Here is a 16,577-nt window from a genome sequence, read left to right on the forward strand (position 1 = left end):
GAGCCAGCGAGCCAGCCAGCCAGCGAGCGATCCAGCCAGCCAGCGAGCCAGCGAGCAGCCAGCCAGCCAGCGAGCCAGCCAGCGAGCCAGCGAGCAGCAGCGAGCCAGCGAGCGAGCCAGCCAGCGAACGAGCCAGCCAGCCAGCGAGCCAGCGAGCCAGCCAGCCAGCCAGCCAGCCAGCGAGAGAGCGAGCCAGCGAGCGAGCCAGCCAGCGAGCCAGCCAGCGAGCCAGCGAGCCAGCCAGCCAGAGAGCCAGCCAGCGAGCCAGCCAGCCAGCGAGCGAGCGAGCCAGCCAGCCAGCCAGCGAGCCAGCGAGCGCGCGAGCCAGCCAGCCAGGCGAGCGAGCCAGCGAGCCAGCGAGCCAGCGAGCCAGCCAGCGAGCGGGCCAGCCAGCGAGCCAGCGAGCCAGCCAGCGAGCCAGCCAGCCAGAGAGCCAGCGAGCGAGCCAGCCAGCCAGCGAGCGAGCCAGCCAGCCAGCGAGCCAGCCAGCCAGCGAGCGAGCGACCCAGCGAGCCAGCGAGCGAGCGTAGCCAGCCAGCGAGCGAGCCAGCCAGCGAGCCAGCGAGCGAGCGAGCCAGCGAGCGAGCCAGCCAGCGAGCCAGAGAGCCAGCTAGCCAGCCAGCGAGCCAGCCAGCCAGCGAGCCAGCGAGCCAGCGAGCCAGCCAGCGAGCCAGCCGAAGCAGCCAGCCAGGAGCCAGCCAGGCGAGCGAGCCAGCGAGCGAGAGCCAGGAGCGAGAGCCAGGAGAGAGGCCAGCGAGCGAGCCAGCGAGCGAGCGAGCCAGCCAGCCAGCCAGCGAGCCAGCGAGCGCAGCCAGCCAGCCAGCGAGCGAGCCAGCGAGCCAGCCACGCGAGCCATGCGAGCCAGCCAGCCAGCGAGCAGCCAGCAGCGAGCGAGCCAGCCAGCCAGCCAGCCAGCGAGCGAGCCAGCGATGCGAGAGCCAGCCATCCCAGCGAGCCAGCCCAGCAGCGAGCTAGCGAGCTAGCCAGCCAGCAGCCACGAGCGAGCCAGCCAGCGAGACCAGCGAGCGAGCGATGGAGCCAGCCAGCCAGCGAGGAGCCAGCCAGCCAGCTAGCCATGATCCAGCCATCGAGCATCCAGCGAGCAAGCCAGCCAGCGAGCCATAGAGCCAGCGAGCCAGCAGCGAGCAGCCAGCGAGCGAGCGATCCAGCCAGGCTATCTATCCAATATTATGCCATCTATCCATCTATCTATCCATCCATCTATATCTATCCATCTATCTATCCATCTATCTATCCATCTATCTATCCATCCATCCATCTATCCATCTATCCATCTATCCATCCATCTACCTACCTTCTTTGACTTATTTGATGTAATGTTTCTCATAGACGCCTCATATATCTGCCAGTGTTAACAGAGTCGTCTTTCCTCTCTTTTATGCTGTGTTGATTTCTATTCCTCCTCCAGGACCTAACCAAGCAGCTGGACGAGGTGACCCAGAACTCAGAGATTGTGGAGATCCGTCAGAAAGAAGCCGAGTGTGAACTAGAAGCAGCGAGAGACCGAGTTCAGCAGCAGGCGACTGAAATACTGCTCAAAGCCAGTAAGGCCCTCTCCTCTCTCTCTCATACGGCCTTGTTTACGGAGGTGGGAAGTAGTGGAGTACAAATACTTCGTTACTGTACTGAAAGGGGACCCATCATGCAAAATGCACTCGTGTACGTCTTTTACACATGAACATGTGTCCCCGGTGAGTCAGGGAACTCACCACGTGTCAGAAAATACAACCCTCTCTCTTTTCCTCTGTACCCAAATCTCAAAAAAGGGGCTGTAACGGATCTGATACAGACTGATCCAGATTTGAATTATTTTCTACGTCACAAAAGGGGTGCTCCGCTTAGTGGTCAACTCTCCACCTATCAGGGGAATGAGAGGTTGGGCAATTGCCGCTCGAAAGCGCCGGAGACGCTGTAGTACATATGCCAGGCCTGTAAGTGGCGCTGTAGTCTACCACAAAAGCAGCGAAGAAGACGTCCCACGCATGGTTGCCATGGTTGCCCTTCTGTTTATTCTCCGCTGTGGCTCTTTTTCTCCCTCCCCGCGGCAAGCGATTGCGCCTCCTTCTTTAAAACAAATGAATAATGACTCGACATAATCATATGTAAGGGATAACGTGCAGCGACGCGGTCATGATGGGGAAAAGAACACCGACAGGCCGATCAGGAGCCCGACGGGAAGCGGAGGGATCAAGATCGGCATGAAGCCCTAACCCTATGACATTATTGTTCTATTAATATAAAGGGAGGTCAGGTACTCTTTAAAACAGCTGCTAGTTATGGGTACTTTTCACTGAAGTACATTTCAAAGCCCTCTTTACTTTCACTTGAGTAAAGAAGTTTAGGCAGTACTTCTACTTTTACCAGAGTATTTTTAAACACGAGTTTCTGTACTTCTACTCGAGTTACGGATGTGTCTACTTTTGCCATCTCTGCTCATTCGGCCTTGTTTTCATAATGCTGGCTCACCCACGCTACCCACAATACACTTCCTGTGCTTGCCGTGCAAAAACACATCAAACACATAACATTCCTCTCATCTCGTCTGAGGCATCACGGCCTGGAACGCTTTAATGGCGTAATGCTGTATTTCCAGTCTAATGGTACTCCCAGTCGCTCAGAGGAAGGAGAAGCCCTTCACACATCGATTATTCCCGGGTTAAGGTGTGTGTCTGTGTGCACTCGTGTCGGGTAAACGGCGGCGTGTTTAGTATCTGATTTAATATCTCATGAAGTCTCTCCGTCAGTCCTTTGTGAAACGACATTACCCGTCTGAATATGTGTGAGCAATAGCGGCTGAATTATGCTCGGCCCATTAGTTCCTATGAGCGCCTCGTGACCAGTGAGAGTGCTTCATCGTGTGGCACCACAGCTGCATGTGAAGGAGGAAATAACATCGAGGTGGTGAATGTTGCTATGCCTTGTTTACAATACAGCGCTGATGATAGCTTATCATTTATTTAAACTGTGGAGGGACCTACGGTTGTTAAAGGAACATCCATTTAATTACCACTTGGTTCTTATTTTCTTTGGTTAACGTGTCAAAGTATAGTAAGCTATTATTAATCAATGTAGCCATGGCGACATCAGCGTCTGAAATAACTGTTTGTTTGCTTGCATCACAGTTTAACCCAGTGGTTCCCAACCTGTTTCAGTCAGGCCCCCCTTGGGTAATTGGAAATATTTTCGAGCCCCCCCCCTAACCCGGTTCCCATCAAGATTGGTAGAATTAATTGTATATAGTTGTACGAACATTACATTTTCTCTGCTAATAATAACAAGACAAAGATATCCAACTATCATTTTATATTTCATTATGGATTGAACATGAACAAAAGTGCTTGTATTGGCAGATGATCCTGTGCCACTGTGAAATAATGAGTCCTAATGGAAACAATTACAAATACTGCTTATCGATCCGGTTCTTTAACAGTATTTTTATTGGTTATTTTTTAAGGGAAAAACTAAACAAATTAGAAACAGAATTCACATTGATTCGTTTTATGTATACTGTGGATTATGGGCTGCTAGCAGACATAAAATACCTGCAGTGGTGGTAGTAAGTAGATTTACTAAAGTACTGTACTTATTTTGAGGTACTTAAGTATTTCCACTTAGTCAAAGTCCAGAGCTAAATGGTGTATTTTTACTCCACTAGATGTATTTAGTTACTTTACAGATGTGGATTAATGATGTGAAATATAATTACTTAACTCTTAAATCAGACTTTAGCTACACCTGGAGTAAATTCACAAGCTACCCTGCAGTATTACTACTTTTACTTAAAGGTGGGGTAGGTAAGTTTGAGAAACCGGCTCGAGATCGCTAGAATTTGAAAATACACAACCGGAGAAAATCTGCCACTTCCTCACAGAGCCCGCCTCCAACACACACGAACGCGCACATGACCAATGAGGGCACGAGGTAAGTTTGTGCCCCGATGGAAGGCTGACAGGCAGGTAGGCCATCCAATCCGATTGGTTGTACTTTTTACAGTTTTACGGCTTCTACAGATGACATTTTTTTATGGATTTTTTGTCAAAGCACTTCAGATATTCATTGCTTTCGGGATGTTAAGAGCATTCCATGGAATATAACAAAAATTGTATCTCGAGCCGGTTTCTGAAACTTACCTACCCCACCTTTAAGTACACAGAGGGGACACATGTTGATGTAGAAAAGACCTGAACACGTGGATTGCATAATAGGTGACCTTTTAAATGGAGGAGAGCAGAAACCTCAGACCCAAGTCGAAGTTAAAGATGCTGACTCCAGTTGGTTTTTGTGACAAGAAACCTCCAAGAATGTCTATATTTAGATGACACCCATCTGTTTGCATTGTGCCCACGCCCCCCCTCAGGTCAGATCAGCAACCTGCAGGCCACTCAGATGACGCAGGAAGCCGCCATCAGAGACCTGGACAACGAGCGCAGCCGCCTGAAGGACAAGGTGCTGAGGATGGATGAGGAGAGGGAGGCGCTGCAGAGCCAGAGCCAGGCGCTGGACGACAGGCAGAGGCAACAGCTGCTGTCCCTGGAGAAGGTGTGTGTGTGTGTGTGTGTGTGTGTGTGTGTGTGTGTGTGTGTGTGTGTGTGTGTGTGTGTGTGTGTGTGTGTGTGTGTGTGTGTGTGTGTGTGTGTGTGTGTGTGTGTGTGTGTGTGTGTGTGTGGTGTGTGTGTGTGTGTGTGTGTGTGTGTGTGTGTGTGTGTGTGTGTGTGTGTGTGTGTGTGTGTGGTGTGTGTGTGTGTGTGTGTGTGTGTGTGTGTGTGTGTGTGTGTGCGTGCGTGTGTGTGCTAGCATTACTATACTTGTGGGGACCTAAATCTGTCACGTGTGGGGACTCGCCTCCCTTATGGGGACCTCCATTTTGTCCCCATAAGGGGATTCATTAATTTTAGGGTGAAGACTTGGTTAGGTTTAGGGTTAGGCATGTGTTGGTTATGGTTAAGGGTTAGTGCTTGCGGGCGGGCTAGCATTACTATACTTGTGGGGACCTAAATCTGTTTACACAGTCACGTGTGGGGACTCGCCTCCCTTATGGGGACAAAATGGAGGTCCCCATGAGGGGAATCATTAATTTTAGGAGAAAACTCAAAGCAAGATATTAGTATACATTTGAGGATTTAAGTAGTTTCAAAAAGTATAACCACTGGTCTTCATGCGTTCTCGAACAACATGATTTCAGGTTCTCAGAAGCTGAATATTTTCTCCGTCTGTAGCTCGTTGTTATTCTCTGAGCTTACGATAGATTTCTTCCTTCCTCTCGGTCTTCAGTTGGTCTTGAGATGTGGATAGATGGTGGGGTAGCTCCTGTTGATATAGCTGACGATGGTTTGCTATGTGTGCTGGCTTCAGAGATGTCTTCCATTGTCTGGCTTTCTGTGGATTGTTCCGTCTTTTATCGATTGTTTCCCCAACTCATATCTAAACGTCTAATTGGATTGTTTAAACCGACTACAGAGAGTTGGTTACATCGCGGGAAGTCTGGATTGCAATATTAAAGATGAGGATATTTGTTATTTCACGTCGGGAGCTTGTGCTGTCTCATTTTGACCTTAACGCCTCAGTCTACCCAAAACCGATTCAAGTCCTCAAGTCGATTTAGTATTTCGTTTCGTCTATATTTTATTTTTGCAAAGTTGACATTTCTGTGTCTGTCCAGAGTAATCCCCCCGGTGGAGTTGACACCCAAAGCATATAGCTGCATAAATCTCACCAGGACTCCCACTCCTTTCTGTCTTCTTGTCTATCGCTGCCCCTTCAAACACTTCTCCTCGTCATTTTGTTTCACAAAAGTTGAATGCGACACAGTTTAACGAGCCTTCAATCATCATTCGGGTCAAACGTGTCGATCGCATTAACTTTGAAAACTAAATTGTGCCTCTTTTTCAAATCCAAAAGGCTTAAAGGTCGATGCTTTCAGGGAAGCCAGCAGACCCAGCACAGCCGGCTAAATGTCAAGCGTTGCTGCTTCATGTGTGTTTTCCATCCCTTTATCTCTGACATTTGTGCAGCGTGTTCCTCTGAGAGTCCTCCTGCCCAGCTGCTGAATCTCAATGTCTTTCTGGGATAACACACCTCGTAAACTGTGCCACACCTTCCTGTTGAGGCAGCAGCAACAGTTCTCTCACTGTTCACATTCAAAAGCTTTTATTGGCATTGTACAGAATACTACGAGACGTATAGTTACTGCTCCAGCGAGTGCTTTACAGACAGACTTATTACAACACAGATTAAAAAGTCCGACCATTACGACCAGCAAGTAGCGCACACAGCTTCGGATCGTCATGGAGATGACCAGGATAAAATGATAGAATTATGATAAAATATATATGATGCATATTACAGTACATACCGTACTTTTCGGACTATAAAGCGCACCTGCATATAAGCCGCAGCAGCTAAATTGTCCGTCTGTCTTGCTCTCGTTCTGTCTCTCGGTTCCACTTTTACGTTGGCGCGCGACCTGTCTCACTCTTTTCCGGCCTCCAGCTCTTCCTGCTGGAGCCCGCCCCTTAAAGGTGGCGGGCGCGGACCGGTCCTAGAGCCCGTAGAGTTAAAGGTGGTTAATTGTACCTGTAAAATCCATAGATCTAGGAGGTTCCCTAGTGGCCGTTAGCTGTACAAAAAAAATGGGGGGGAAAAGTCGCTGCTTATAGTCCGAAAAGTACGGTACATAGGTTATTTGTGTGTGTAATGTCCTAATGGCCCATGGGAAGGCACCGTTTGAGTGAACGGCAGGTCGAACAGATGACTGTCGTGAATGTTTTAACTTAAAAATCCTTACATTTTGCAAAAGAAATGTGGCGATATTAAAAGTGTGTGAAGGGCTTTGTAGCTTCTTCGCTTTAATGGATTCGTTTTTGGATTAATTGTGTTTCAAAATGAGCAACATTAGCAAATAAAAACCATTTCAGATAAGGTTAGTGTTCGGACTTAATTGTACAGCGTTGTGGAAAAGTCATTACAGTAATGGGAGGCTTTTCCTTCCCTTATCTCCTTTTCCTCATTCATGTGTTTTATGATCTTCCCTTCTCGTCTCTCTGAGAAAAAGGAAAAGAGAACCTCCGTCCCAACATGTTCTCCAGCCTATTGTCCAACGCTCTCCTCCGGGGGGGACTGGCCATACGACGGCCCAGCAGGTGGCTCGGTCTGACCAGCTTGATGGAAGTTTTTGGGGAGATTTCCAAAACCACCCTCTGGTTTATAGAAATTAGTGCTCAGGAAATATCCTCCCTGGTGGGGAATTAGAGTGTGTGTTTTATGTTGTTGCCAATGTCTGATGTATGCAATAACTCACTGTTATGACTGATAATGGCCAAATACAGTATACATTGTGCATCTGGAGGACGGCTTGCCGGGCACGGTTGTTGGCAATGAGGAAACGCTTTTATCTTTTATGGCAAGCAGTTGTTTGTTGATGGAAATGTGTCGTTTAAGGACAGAGTTGTTAGGATTTGCATATTTGTGAGTTTAGCCAATGATAAGGTTTGATTTGATTGATCTTGGAGCTGATCCCAGTACAGAGTGGCGAAGTCCCGCCCCTCTACTTCCGCCCCATGGGACCTTATTTCTGAAAAAGAATGTATTGAAGTCAACGGAGAGAGAAAGATTATCTTTCGATCCCGTTTTAATTGTGCCACGAATTACACACATGATGTTTGTCAATTTAAAAGATTATTTCCATGTCAAAAAAATCAGTTTGTCGTAAAACTGTTGAAATATAAGACTATGAAAAATACGCAACTAGAAAGACTACAAGTCCCAGAGTCCCGGTCCCGCATGCTGGCTCTTAGGAACCGTGTTACAAAAAGGTTCAATGAAAAAAACTAGGCATTAAATAAGATGGCTAGAGTCACGGAAAATGTATCCTTAGGTGCTTTGATTGACAGCCAACGTGCTGAAAAAACACAAAGTAACCAGGATTTTACAGGAAGAAAACAAAAACCTCATATATACATTACAGGTCGAGGACATATAACTGGTACCTCTCTGCTCTACCGCCACAGTCAGACTCTCCACAAAACACTTGTGGCCCGGGTTTTATACATGTTAAGCCCCTCCCCATAGGACAATCCACTATTCCAATGTCATTCTAATCTACAAACACATTCACAATGCAAGACAAATTACCCAAACACACCAAATCAAAATAGGTCAACATATTATCTCTTTGACCACCGAAGCCCCAAACAATAACATTTTCATACTTGCAAGAAAAGTGCCACCCGCGCCCATGCACTACATGGTATGCTCCAATTGCGCACAGGTGTTCCCACTGATTGAGCCTCTACTTAAGGCTGCTTCTTTCTGTGGCTCTGTTTGGCCTTCACAACCTTGAAGGAGAGGGTCAGCAGGTTACTTGCAAAAAGACTTCCAATAAATTAGTTTTGAACAAACAATGGCTTGGGTTATATTTGATCAAATGTGTGTTACCCTCAGTGTGCCTTTCACCATGCCCCTATGCCAACTGTGATGAAGGCTTCTTCTTCACGGAACCGACTAACTCCCCTTGTGTGTGCACAGCTCTCAACGCGCCCCGGACTTCTAGTGATTTTCACCTCTTTTAATACTTTCCGCCTCGTTCTGAGAGAAAGAAGTGAAATGTTTCAACGTGACGGCCGTCTTGGTGTGTGGTGCGAGACGGGAGATGTAGTTCATTGAGCGGTTTCACATAACAAATGTTTTGACTTGCAAAATGATCTTTTAAATTGACAAACATCATGTGTGTAATTCGTGGCACAACTCAAACGGGATCGAACGATAATCTTTCTCTCTCCGTTGACTTCAATACATTCTCTTTCCGAAATAATGTCCCATGGAGGAAAGGGAGGGACTTCGCCTCTCGATATAATAATGGTTTGATATCAGCTAAAAAAGCGTTTATTGACTGTTCTGCCGTGCGGCGCTCCTCCATCTTAACTGTAGCTGTGCAGTGCAGCCTTCCATCAGCATGACAATGTGACACTTATGTGAAAACCATTGTATTGCACTGTTGACTAACATAATTCATTAAGCTCTGATGCGATACTCGGCTAGCAGCTTCTCACCGTTGAGCTGACCATCAGGTTAAAGTGACAGATGACGCCGGCTGAAATCCATATCAACTGTTGCTAATTCATATTAATTCCACGCGTAACTTGATAGCAAACATAATATGTTTTCTAGCGTCCTTACAGTTTCCACTTTCCTTCATATCATATGAATAATGTAAGCGTATCAAGTGAGTAGTCCTGAAGCAGGACGACGTTAGAGGTCAATAACCATGTGGTGAATATAAGTGTTGCGTTGAACTCTGCATGGCAGATACCTCACAGTTAAAGGTCTTGATCTGGACAGTCCTAGTATCTGGTCCATGTATTCTTTATCGCTGTGCTTTCATTTCATTAGGGCTGTCAGTCGATTCAAATAGTTAATCGCAAATTAATCGCACATTTTTTATCCGTTCTAAATGTACCTTAGAGGAATATGTTTCAAGTTTTTAATACTCTTATCAACATTTGAGTGGACAAATATGCTTTATGCAAATGTTTGTTTGTTATCATGGAACAACAATGACAAATATTCTGCTGAATATTCTCAACACAACAACCTGGAACCTCTCTCTCTCTCTCTCACTCACTCACTCACTCACTCACTCTCTCGCTTTCTCTCTCTCTCTCTCTCTCTCTCTCCCGACCCTGTCTACTTCTCTGCACTGAGCCAGTTGCTCAAACAGACAGGCCTGTTTACAGTTGTCGGCGAGATGTCGCTCCTCTGTCTTCATACCAGTCGAAGCAGAGACTGGAGTTCCCACCTAGGGTCAGAATAACGCTGTGATGTGCAGTCGGCCCGTTGGATGCGATCCTCGCCCTCCACGATGTTAAGCTGGAGCCACCCTTTTAGCTATCGCTGCTGTTGTGCAGGCGTCTCCCCGGCAAACTTTCAAGCGTGGTCTGCGGGGCTGTCGGCATCAGCTGTGGGCTTGGCTCGCGGTTTAAAACACCTTTTTTTGTATCCATATCTCTCGCTAGAATCTCCCACCATCCAACTAACAACAACAACAACATCAAGCCTTTGGGCTCTGAAACTACGGGGCGGGCCGAGGACAAATACACATGCGTTAATCGCACGTTAGTGGCGTTAAAATACAATTGCGTAATTAACGCGTTAACTTGACAGCCCTACATTTCATACCTTGTATTTGTATAAATGTCAGGCTACTCGGCCAAAACAGAAGTTAAATAATGCAACAGAAACCAGAACAATCCGAACCTCAAAGCCATTATTTACATCTTTGCACGAAATAAACATTAACGTATCCGTGTTTCCCACAGATCTGAAATATACCTGGGCGTCCGTGAATATACCTGGACGGCCCGCGCAAGTACAGTCTGTGCGGGAAGCCCTGCGTCTGGACAGCAGAACACCGGCAGCGTATTTCAAAACATTGCAAACAAAAAAGGTTTTATTTGTACTTGATCTCATTAGTCGTCACCTGAAGTCACGTAATCCTGGTACAGGAAACAGCCTCACGGAGAGGGTCTTGCTTTAAGGGTCTTCACTGTCAGATCTCACTGATGGATGTTTCTGTGTCTTTTTGGTGCAGTTTGGCTAATTAAAATGTTGCTAACCCCGTGTGATGAAGAAACGGCTGCTCGCTCGATTAAACTCAAAGTAAATGGGTTTCAGATGACATGTTTGGGTTCCTCAGAAACATCGCTGCTTTCTGTGACCTTTGCGAAACCAAGTTGCCGTTGGTTCCTGGCTGTCTGCTCGTCTGACGGTCACACGATATACGCAGCTCAGAAAGAACTTGAATCAGCAGGACTTCTTCCTCCTCGGTGTCCTCTGAGCTCCATCTTCTGGCTGATATCCATTCCTAGATTTCACTTGCAGTTTAAAAGTCTATGAAGCAGCTTCCTTCTTATTCAACGACTCCTCTTACTCAGACAATCACGCGCACATCAGGAATCAGCAGGCTCCAAATGATCCCAATTACCCCCCCCCACAACAACAGTGATTGTCTTATCACAGCTTAGCAACTCTTACGAGGCGCATCAATCAATATACACTCCAAATTAAATCTTAAAACCAGGCGAAAAATGTAAAGAATTGGCGTTTCGCACGGGTGGATAGAAAATCCAGATTAGGTCATTTATTAAAAACTCAAACAGGATGTTCGTTGTCAGCTGGTCAACGTTTTGGAATTGGAATGTGGAGGTATGTTTTCCTCTAGCAGCAGGCTAACAGTATATAGATAATAGAAATACGACACTTTAAAACATGAAATCACCATCATGCATATTAAAGAACTTTTTGAATGGTTCTCATTTCGAAATAAGTCTGTCGGACTATTTTTAACCAAGCTAGTGCGTATTAGTCATGCCGTTGTTTTTCCAGTCTTCTTCTTCTTCTTCTTCTTCTTCTTCTTCTTCTTCTTCTTCTTCTTCTTCTTCTTCTTCTTCTTCTTCTTCATTGTGCAATAGAAAACAATTTAATCTGGTATCATCTTGAGATGTGAAGCAAGAGAAACTAAAAGAGGCCGTGATTAAGCAGGAAGTCCTTGCATTCGTCACGCCTGAGGCTGCAGACTCAGACGGCCGACAAACAGCAACATCAGCATCTGCTGCTCTCATAAGGAAGAACCCCTTTATCAGTAATCCAACATGGAGTCCGTTACGAATGTTCTGTTGGGTTTCGGTGAGAGAGATGGAGACAAACCGACAGAGTTAAGATTCATTTCTTGGCGGTCACTTAATAAACATTTAAATGTGGCTCAAAAATACAGCATATGGGTTGAATGTCAGCCCAAGCCCTTTCTCTCTCTGTGTGTGTGTGTGTGTGTGTGTGTGTGTGTGTGTGTGTGTGTGTGTGTGTGTGTGTGTGTGTGTGTGTGTGTGTGTGTGTGTGTGTGTGTGTGTGTGTGTGTGTGTGTGTGTGTGTGTGTGTGTGTGTGTGTGTGTGTGTGTGTGTGTGTGTGTGTGTGTGTGTGTGTGTGTGTGTGTGTGTGTGTGTGGTGTTTCAAAAACACTCACCTCTGTGCATATTTCTAAACGTGTGTGTTCATGCATATTCATCTGCGTTCCCCTCAGACCCTGCGTGAGGAGAAGTCGTCCCACGAGAAGGACATGAAGGACATCCAGGCTCGATCCGAAGAGGAGACCAACCTGATGAAGGACAGCCAGGCCAGGGCTCTGGAGGAGGTCGCCAAGAAACACCGAGTCACCCTGGAGAACGCTCTGAACAACGCCGAGAAGGAGAAGAACCGCATGCTGGCCGTGAGTACACACACACGCACACGCACACACACACACACACACACTCACATTCTTGCTATGATGAAAACAGAAGACCTCATGAAGAATACCAGAGTGTGGCTTTGTGTTAGTTGCGTTCTTCAAAGCAGTAGTTTGAATTGGTCCTGGTTCCGTCTGCTTAATGCAGATTCATAAGAACTTGTAACACTACATTTCCTCTCGTGGTATATTTACAGTTGTTGGTGAAAGATACGCATTTTGATCCAACCTGGCAAGCGATTTGGTTACTTGACGAAAAAATTGTTCACTATCGTTTTTACGCTACTGAATTAAATGCGCTTGATTGTTGAGCCCTGCAATGCGCTCTTAAAACATCAAGTATAGATGTAACTAATTACAAACATACCGTATAAAGTACTTTATCTCAGTCTCAAATCAAGATGGACTTTTATTAATCCCTCGTGGGGAAATGGTTTCTCTGCATTCGACCCATCCTCGTGTTCAGAGCAGTGGGCTGCCATTTTGAACGCGCCCGGGGAGCAGTGTGGGGAACGGTGCCTTGCTCAGCGACACCTCGGTAGCACTTGGTCTTCCCGGGACTTGAACTGGTGACCTTCCAGTTGCCAAGCCGAGTCCCTATCGACTTCGCCACCACCGCCCCAAATAGCTTCAATTTACTCAATATATGTACTGCAGTGGTACACACACACACAGTAAGGACACACACACAGGACTTGAAGCCTGATACGATGGATCTCTCTTCACATTCCTGTTGCACATTAAACATTTAAACAGGAGTGAGGAATGCCAGCTGTCTCTCAGTCTCTCTTCACTCTGGAGGTGTCGCCTGCCAAGCCGTCTGAGCCTGTCGCGCCACCTCAGTCTGTTGATGGTAAACAGGCCCGCTAATGGATGACTGGTGGTTCTGGATGACAGACGTCCCGTTCTCTCTGCATATGCTTTAGTCTGATTAACAACCCACCACGGACCACATTCACATTGAGCACACTCGGGCTAAAAGATGACTTTAGATCGGTTGAGGTTGAACTGTGTTTTAAACGGGAACTCTGATAGTAAAGATATCCGTCAAATTGTACTTATTTCTAGGAATGGAAACTGTTTCAAGACAGACCGAGAGAGGTCGGGGGAAGCTTGGATTGGATGACCGGGAGAGTTCTGGATGTTGACAGAAGTTCTACGATCCTGTCCGTCAAAAAGTCTAGCGCCACCTCTGGTTACGATGTACCGTACCCTCAGGTTGTGGTGTTAGAAAGAAACACGAAGTTATTTCGATGCACCTTCCTGCTTTATCCAGCTATCTCACATTTCCCGTGTGCTTATTAAAACTACAGACGAGCTTTGAGTCCACGTAACATTTCTTAAAGAATGGATCAGCTCTGCAGTGCAGGAGATGAGACGATGCTCGTAAGCACACGGCATGTCATACAATACAAGAGACCGTTTCCAAAGCCAGGACTCAGGTGTTGTGTTATCTCTCGGCACCGGTTGAAATACAAATGAATACGACCTCACACGCGGGAACACCAAGTGACAGGAGCTCAGACACCGGCATGTGCAGTTTATGTATGTTCTTTATAGAGTGAAATACATCAAAGGAATGCGGCCTACTGACGTGGGAGAAAATGTTTATATTTACTCATTCGTCATCGGTGACTTTACGAGCCGCTCTGAGCTCATTCGCCCCCGGGGTGGAGGGATGAGATTATGATGCTGATGATGGCAGGAAATAGATGCGGGAAAATTGTGAATGAAAACATATTGTGTGTGTGTGTGTGTGTGTGTGTGTGTGTGTGTGTGTGTGTGTGTGTGTGTGTGTGTGTGTGTGTGTGTGTGTGTGTGTGTGTGTGTGTGTGTGTGTGTGTGTGTGTGTGTGTGTGTGTGTGTGTGTGTGTGTGTGTGTGTGTGTGTGTGAAATGTACAGCATTAATATTTCACCGCTACCTACTTAGCGCAGTGTGTGACGACCCCTCACTGGGCTTTACCACACACACACACACACACACACGCACTTCTTAGATGGCGCTTTTCACTGCTTGTCTACTGCATATTCTATGGTATATATTTTTACTCCTTGGGAAGAACTTCCTGTTTCCTTCCTTCTTCCCGAGTGAAGTGAGGTCAGCCAAAGCAGGTTGTAGCCTTCAAGACACTTTCTTCCACTGATCGCACCCTGCGAAGCTAATGCGATGTGCCCTTTCGCTCATTTTCATTAAAGGAATCCAGCTTAGTCTTAAAAAAGAAAGCAGCATGAAGGTTAGTCTCAGGTTAGTCTTGCATATTCACTTTGACAGTCAAGGCTATCAGCTGAACACCATCGTGTGTACAGACTGAGAAAAGAAATGAATGGGTTTCAGAGTGAACGAGAACAAAGGACATTATCTGCTTTTAAATAACGAAAGGTATCTCGTTCAATAAAAGGCAGGAAAGCTTTTGGAACAATACTTAGAGACTATTAAAGACATGTTAAGCCAGTAAGGGTGAAAAAGCATCACCAATCTGCCTGCAGCTCCTCACTTGTTCTGTTCAAACTTCAGCTTCGGCATCAGAAGTGAAATTGCTCCTGAGGATTACAAGTTGGGTCGTGGGACACGTTTGATGAGCCCGGGGCCTCGCTGCTCTGAACCGCAGCCTGAAATAGCCTCGTGACGAAGCCCCCTCTCCAGCGGGTCCTTTATTCCAGTCACACACGGCCATGTGGAAGCAAGTGATCAAATATTCCCTTGCATCAAAGTTGCATAATGAGGACGTGCTTTTAATGATACTCCACGGAGGAGCCCGTCCGACATGACGAGGAGACACGTTCTGCCTTTCCATACGCAGGCGCTCAGGGCCTCGGATTGCATCCCATCGTGAACTGATATGCACAAGAATTCACTTTGTTTATACCATAATAATACACTTTATTTGCATAGCACCTTTCATGCCCAAAGCAGCCCAAAGTGCTTTACAGAAACACATAGCAACAATATTAAAATAAATACAGAACACGATAAAACATGATCCTAACGAGATTCCCTTGAATTCAAGCTGACGATAAATTAAAATAAAACAATTAAAATGTAAAATAAAAGCAAAATGGAAACAATACAGTAGAACATGGAGAATGATACCAGTGAGAATTGAAAGTTAACCCAAGTTAAAAGCCATATTTAAAAGATTCATATACTTTAAATAAAACATCGCCGCATTGATAACCAAATACCTGGATATCGATATTATGATGTTTTGATATTTGGATTGATAGATGGATACTTCATTCATCCCAAGTGTAGGATTTTTTGCGGGAAATATTAACACATATTTATAAATAATTGTCGTAAATGTAATGACTAATAGGGAAAAGGAAAATGTAGAACAGTTTGCTAAGTTCAGAAAATGACATCACTCCACTTTAAATCTGCTTTTAAAACCAAGAAAAGACGAGACATGTGCTATATTATGAAATCCAAATTCTTTGTTAATATAGAGGGTGTTTCTCGATGTCGAGGACGCTTCCTTGGTGGGACATGTCTTCCGAGTCAGGTCCTTCAGAGGCTAGGCAAGAATCTTTCCTGGCATTCGGATGAACGAAGAATGGCTAGCAAGTGTGCGTCATATGCGAGGCCCCGCCTTACATTTTCCGCCAACGATTTTGGAAATTGGTCCGTGTGCAAAGCATTGTGGGGATTTTAAGACCGCGGAGGATACACATGTGCAGCCTCGAAAATGTCCCGCAACGAAGGACGCCGGCCTCGGTAAAATTCCAAGCATCCTGGACATTGGAGCAGTCCTTTCGGCGGGACTCGATGACGTAGCATCCTTGAAATAGTGGCTCTGGAGCATCCTTCCTCGACATTGAGAAACACCCCTAATCTCACGTCCCGATATATTGATCAATATATTTCCTCGCGCTATGACGTGTTGGTGCAGAAATACCTGAAACGCCTCGATTGGACTCCTTTGTTTACTTCCATTTCAATGACATCACTATGTAACACTCAAGCTTCTATTGGCTAGCGCTCCAACACATTGTACGTGATAGGCTAAGGGGCGGGACATCACTAAGCTGGTTGACCAATCACAACAGAACCGGCCAATCAGAGCCGACTGGGCTCTGGTTTCAGACAGAGGGTGAAAAGAGGTGCAGCAGTAGAGACAGTAAATACAAATATGAACCTGGACACGAGCATAATGTCCTCTTTAAAGGTTGAATGCATGACCTGCATTCTCATCCTCTTGCTGCAGCTTCCTGCTGAATCACAGGGGCAGGAACACGAGGAGATGCCTCTTCATCCCTCCACTCGTCTTCATTTGAGTCTT

General features: G+C 46.2%; 1 protein-coding gene across 6 annotated transcripts in view; it reads left to right on the forward strand.

Annotated features, from left to right (window-relative positions):
- fam184ab (family with sequence similarity 184 member Ab) overlaps positions 1–16,577 on the forward strand; it is a 164,644-nt gene that overhangs the window by 60,349 nt on the left and 87,718 nt on the right. For all 6 annotated transcript variants that reach the window (XR_004551216.2, XR_004551217.2, XR_004551218.2 and 3 more), the window contains exons 7-9: positions 1,430–1,565; positions 4,379–4,560; positions 12,093–12,278. Coding sequence is in view for 3 of the 6 variants with exons in the window: in XM_034076385.1 (XP_033932276.1) it covers positions 1,430–1,565; positions 4,379–4,560; positions 12,093–12,278 (504 nt within the window). In the remaining 3 variants the exon portion in view is untranslated. The remainder of the gene's footprint in view (positions 1–1,429; positions 1,566–4,378; positions 4,561–12,092; positions 12,279–16,577) is intronic.

Source organism: Pseudochaenichthys georgianus, chromosome 24 (assembly GCF_902827115.2).
Source record: "Pseudochaenichthys georgianus chromosome 24, fPseGeo1.2, whole genome shotgun sequence".
Classification (NCBI taxonomy): domain Eukaryota; kingdom Metazoa; phylum Chordata; class Actinopteri; order Perciformes; family Channichthyidae; genus Pseudochaenichthys; species Pseudochaenichthys georgianus.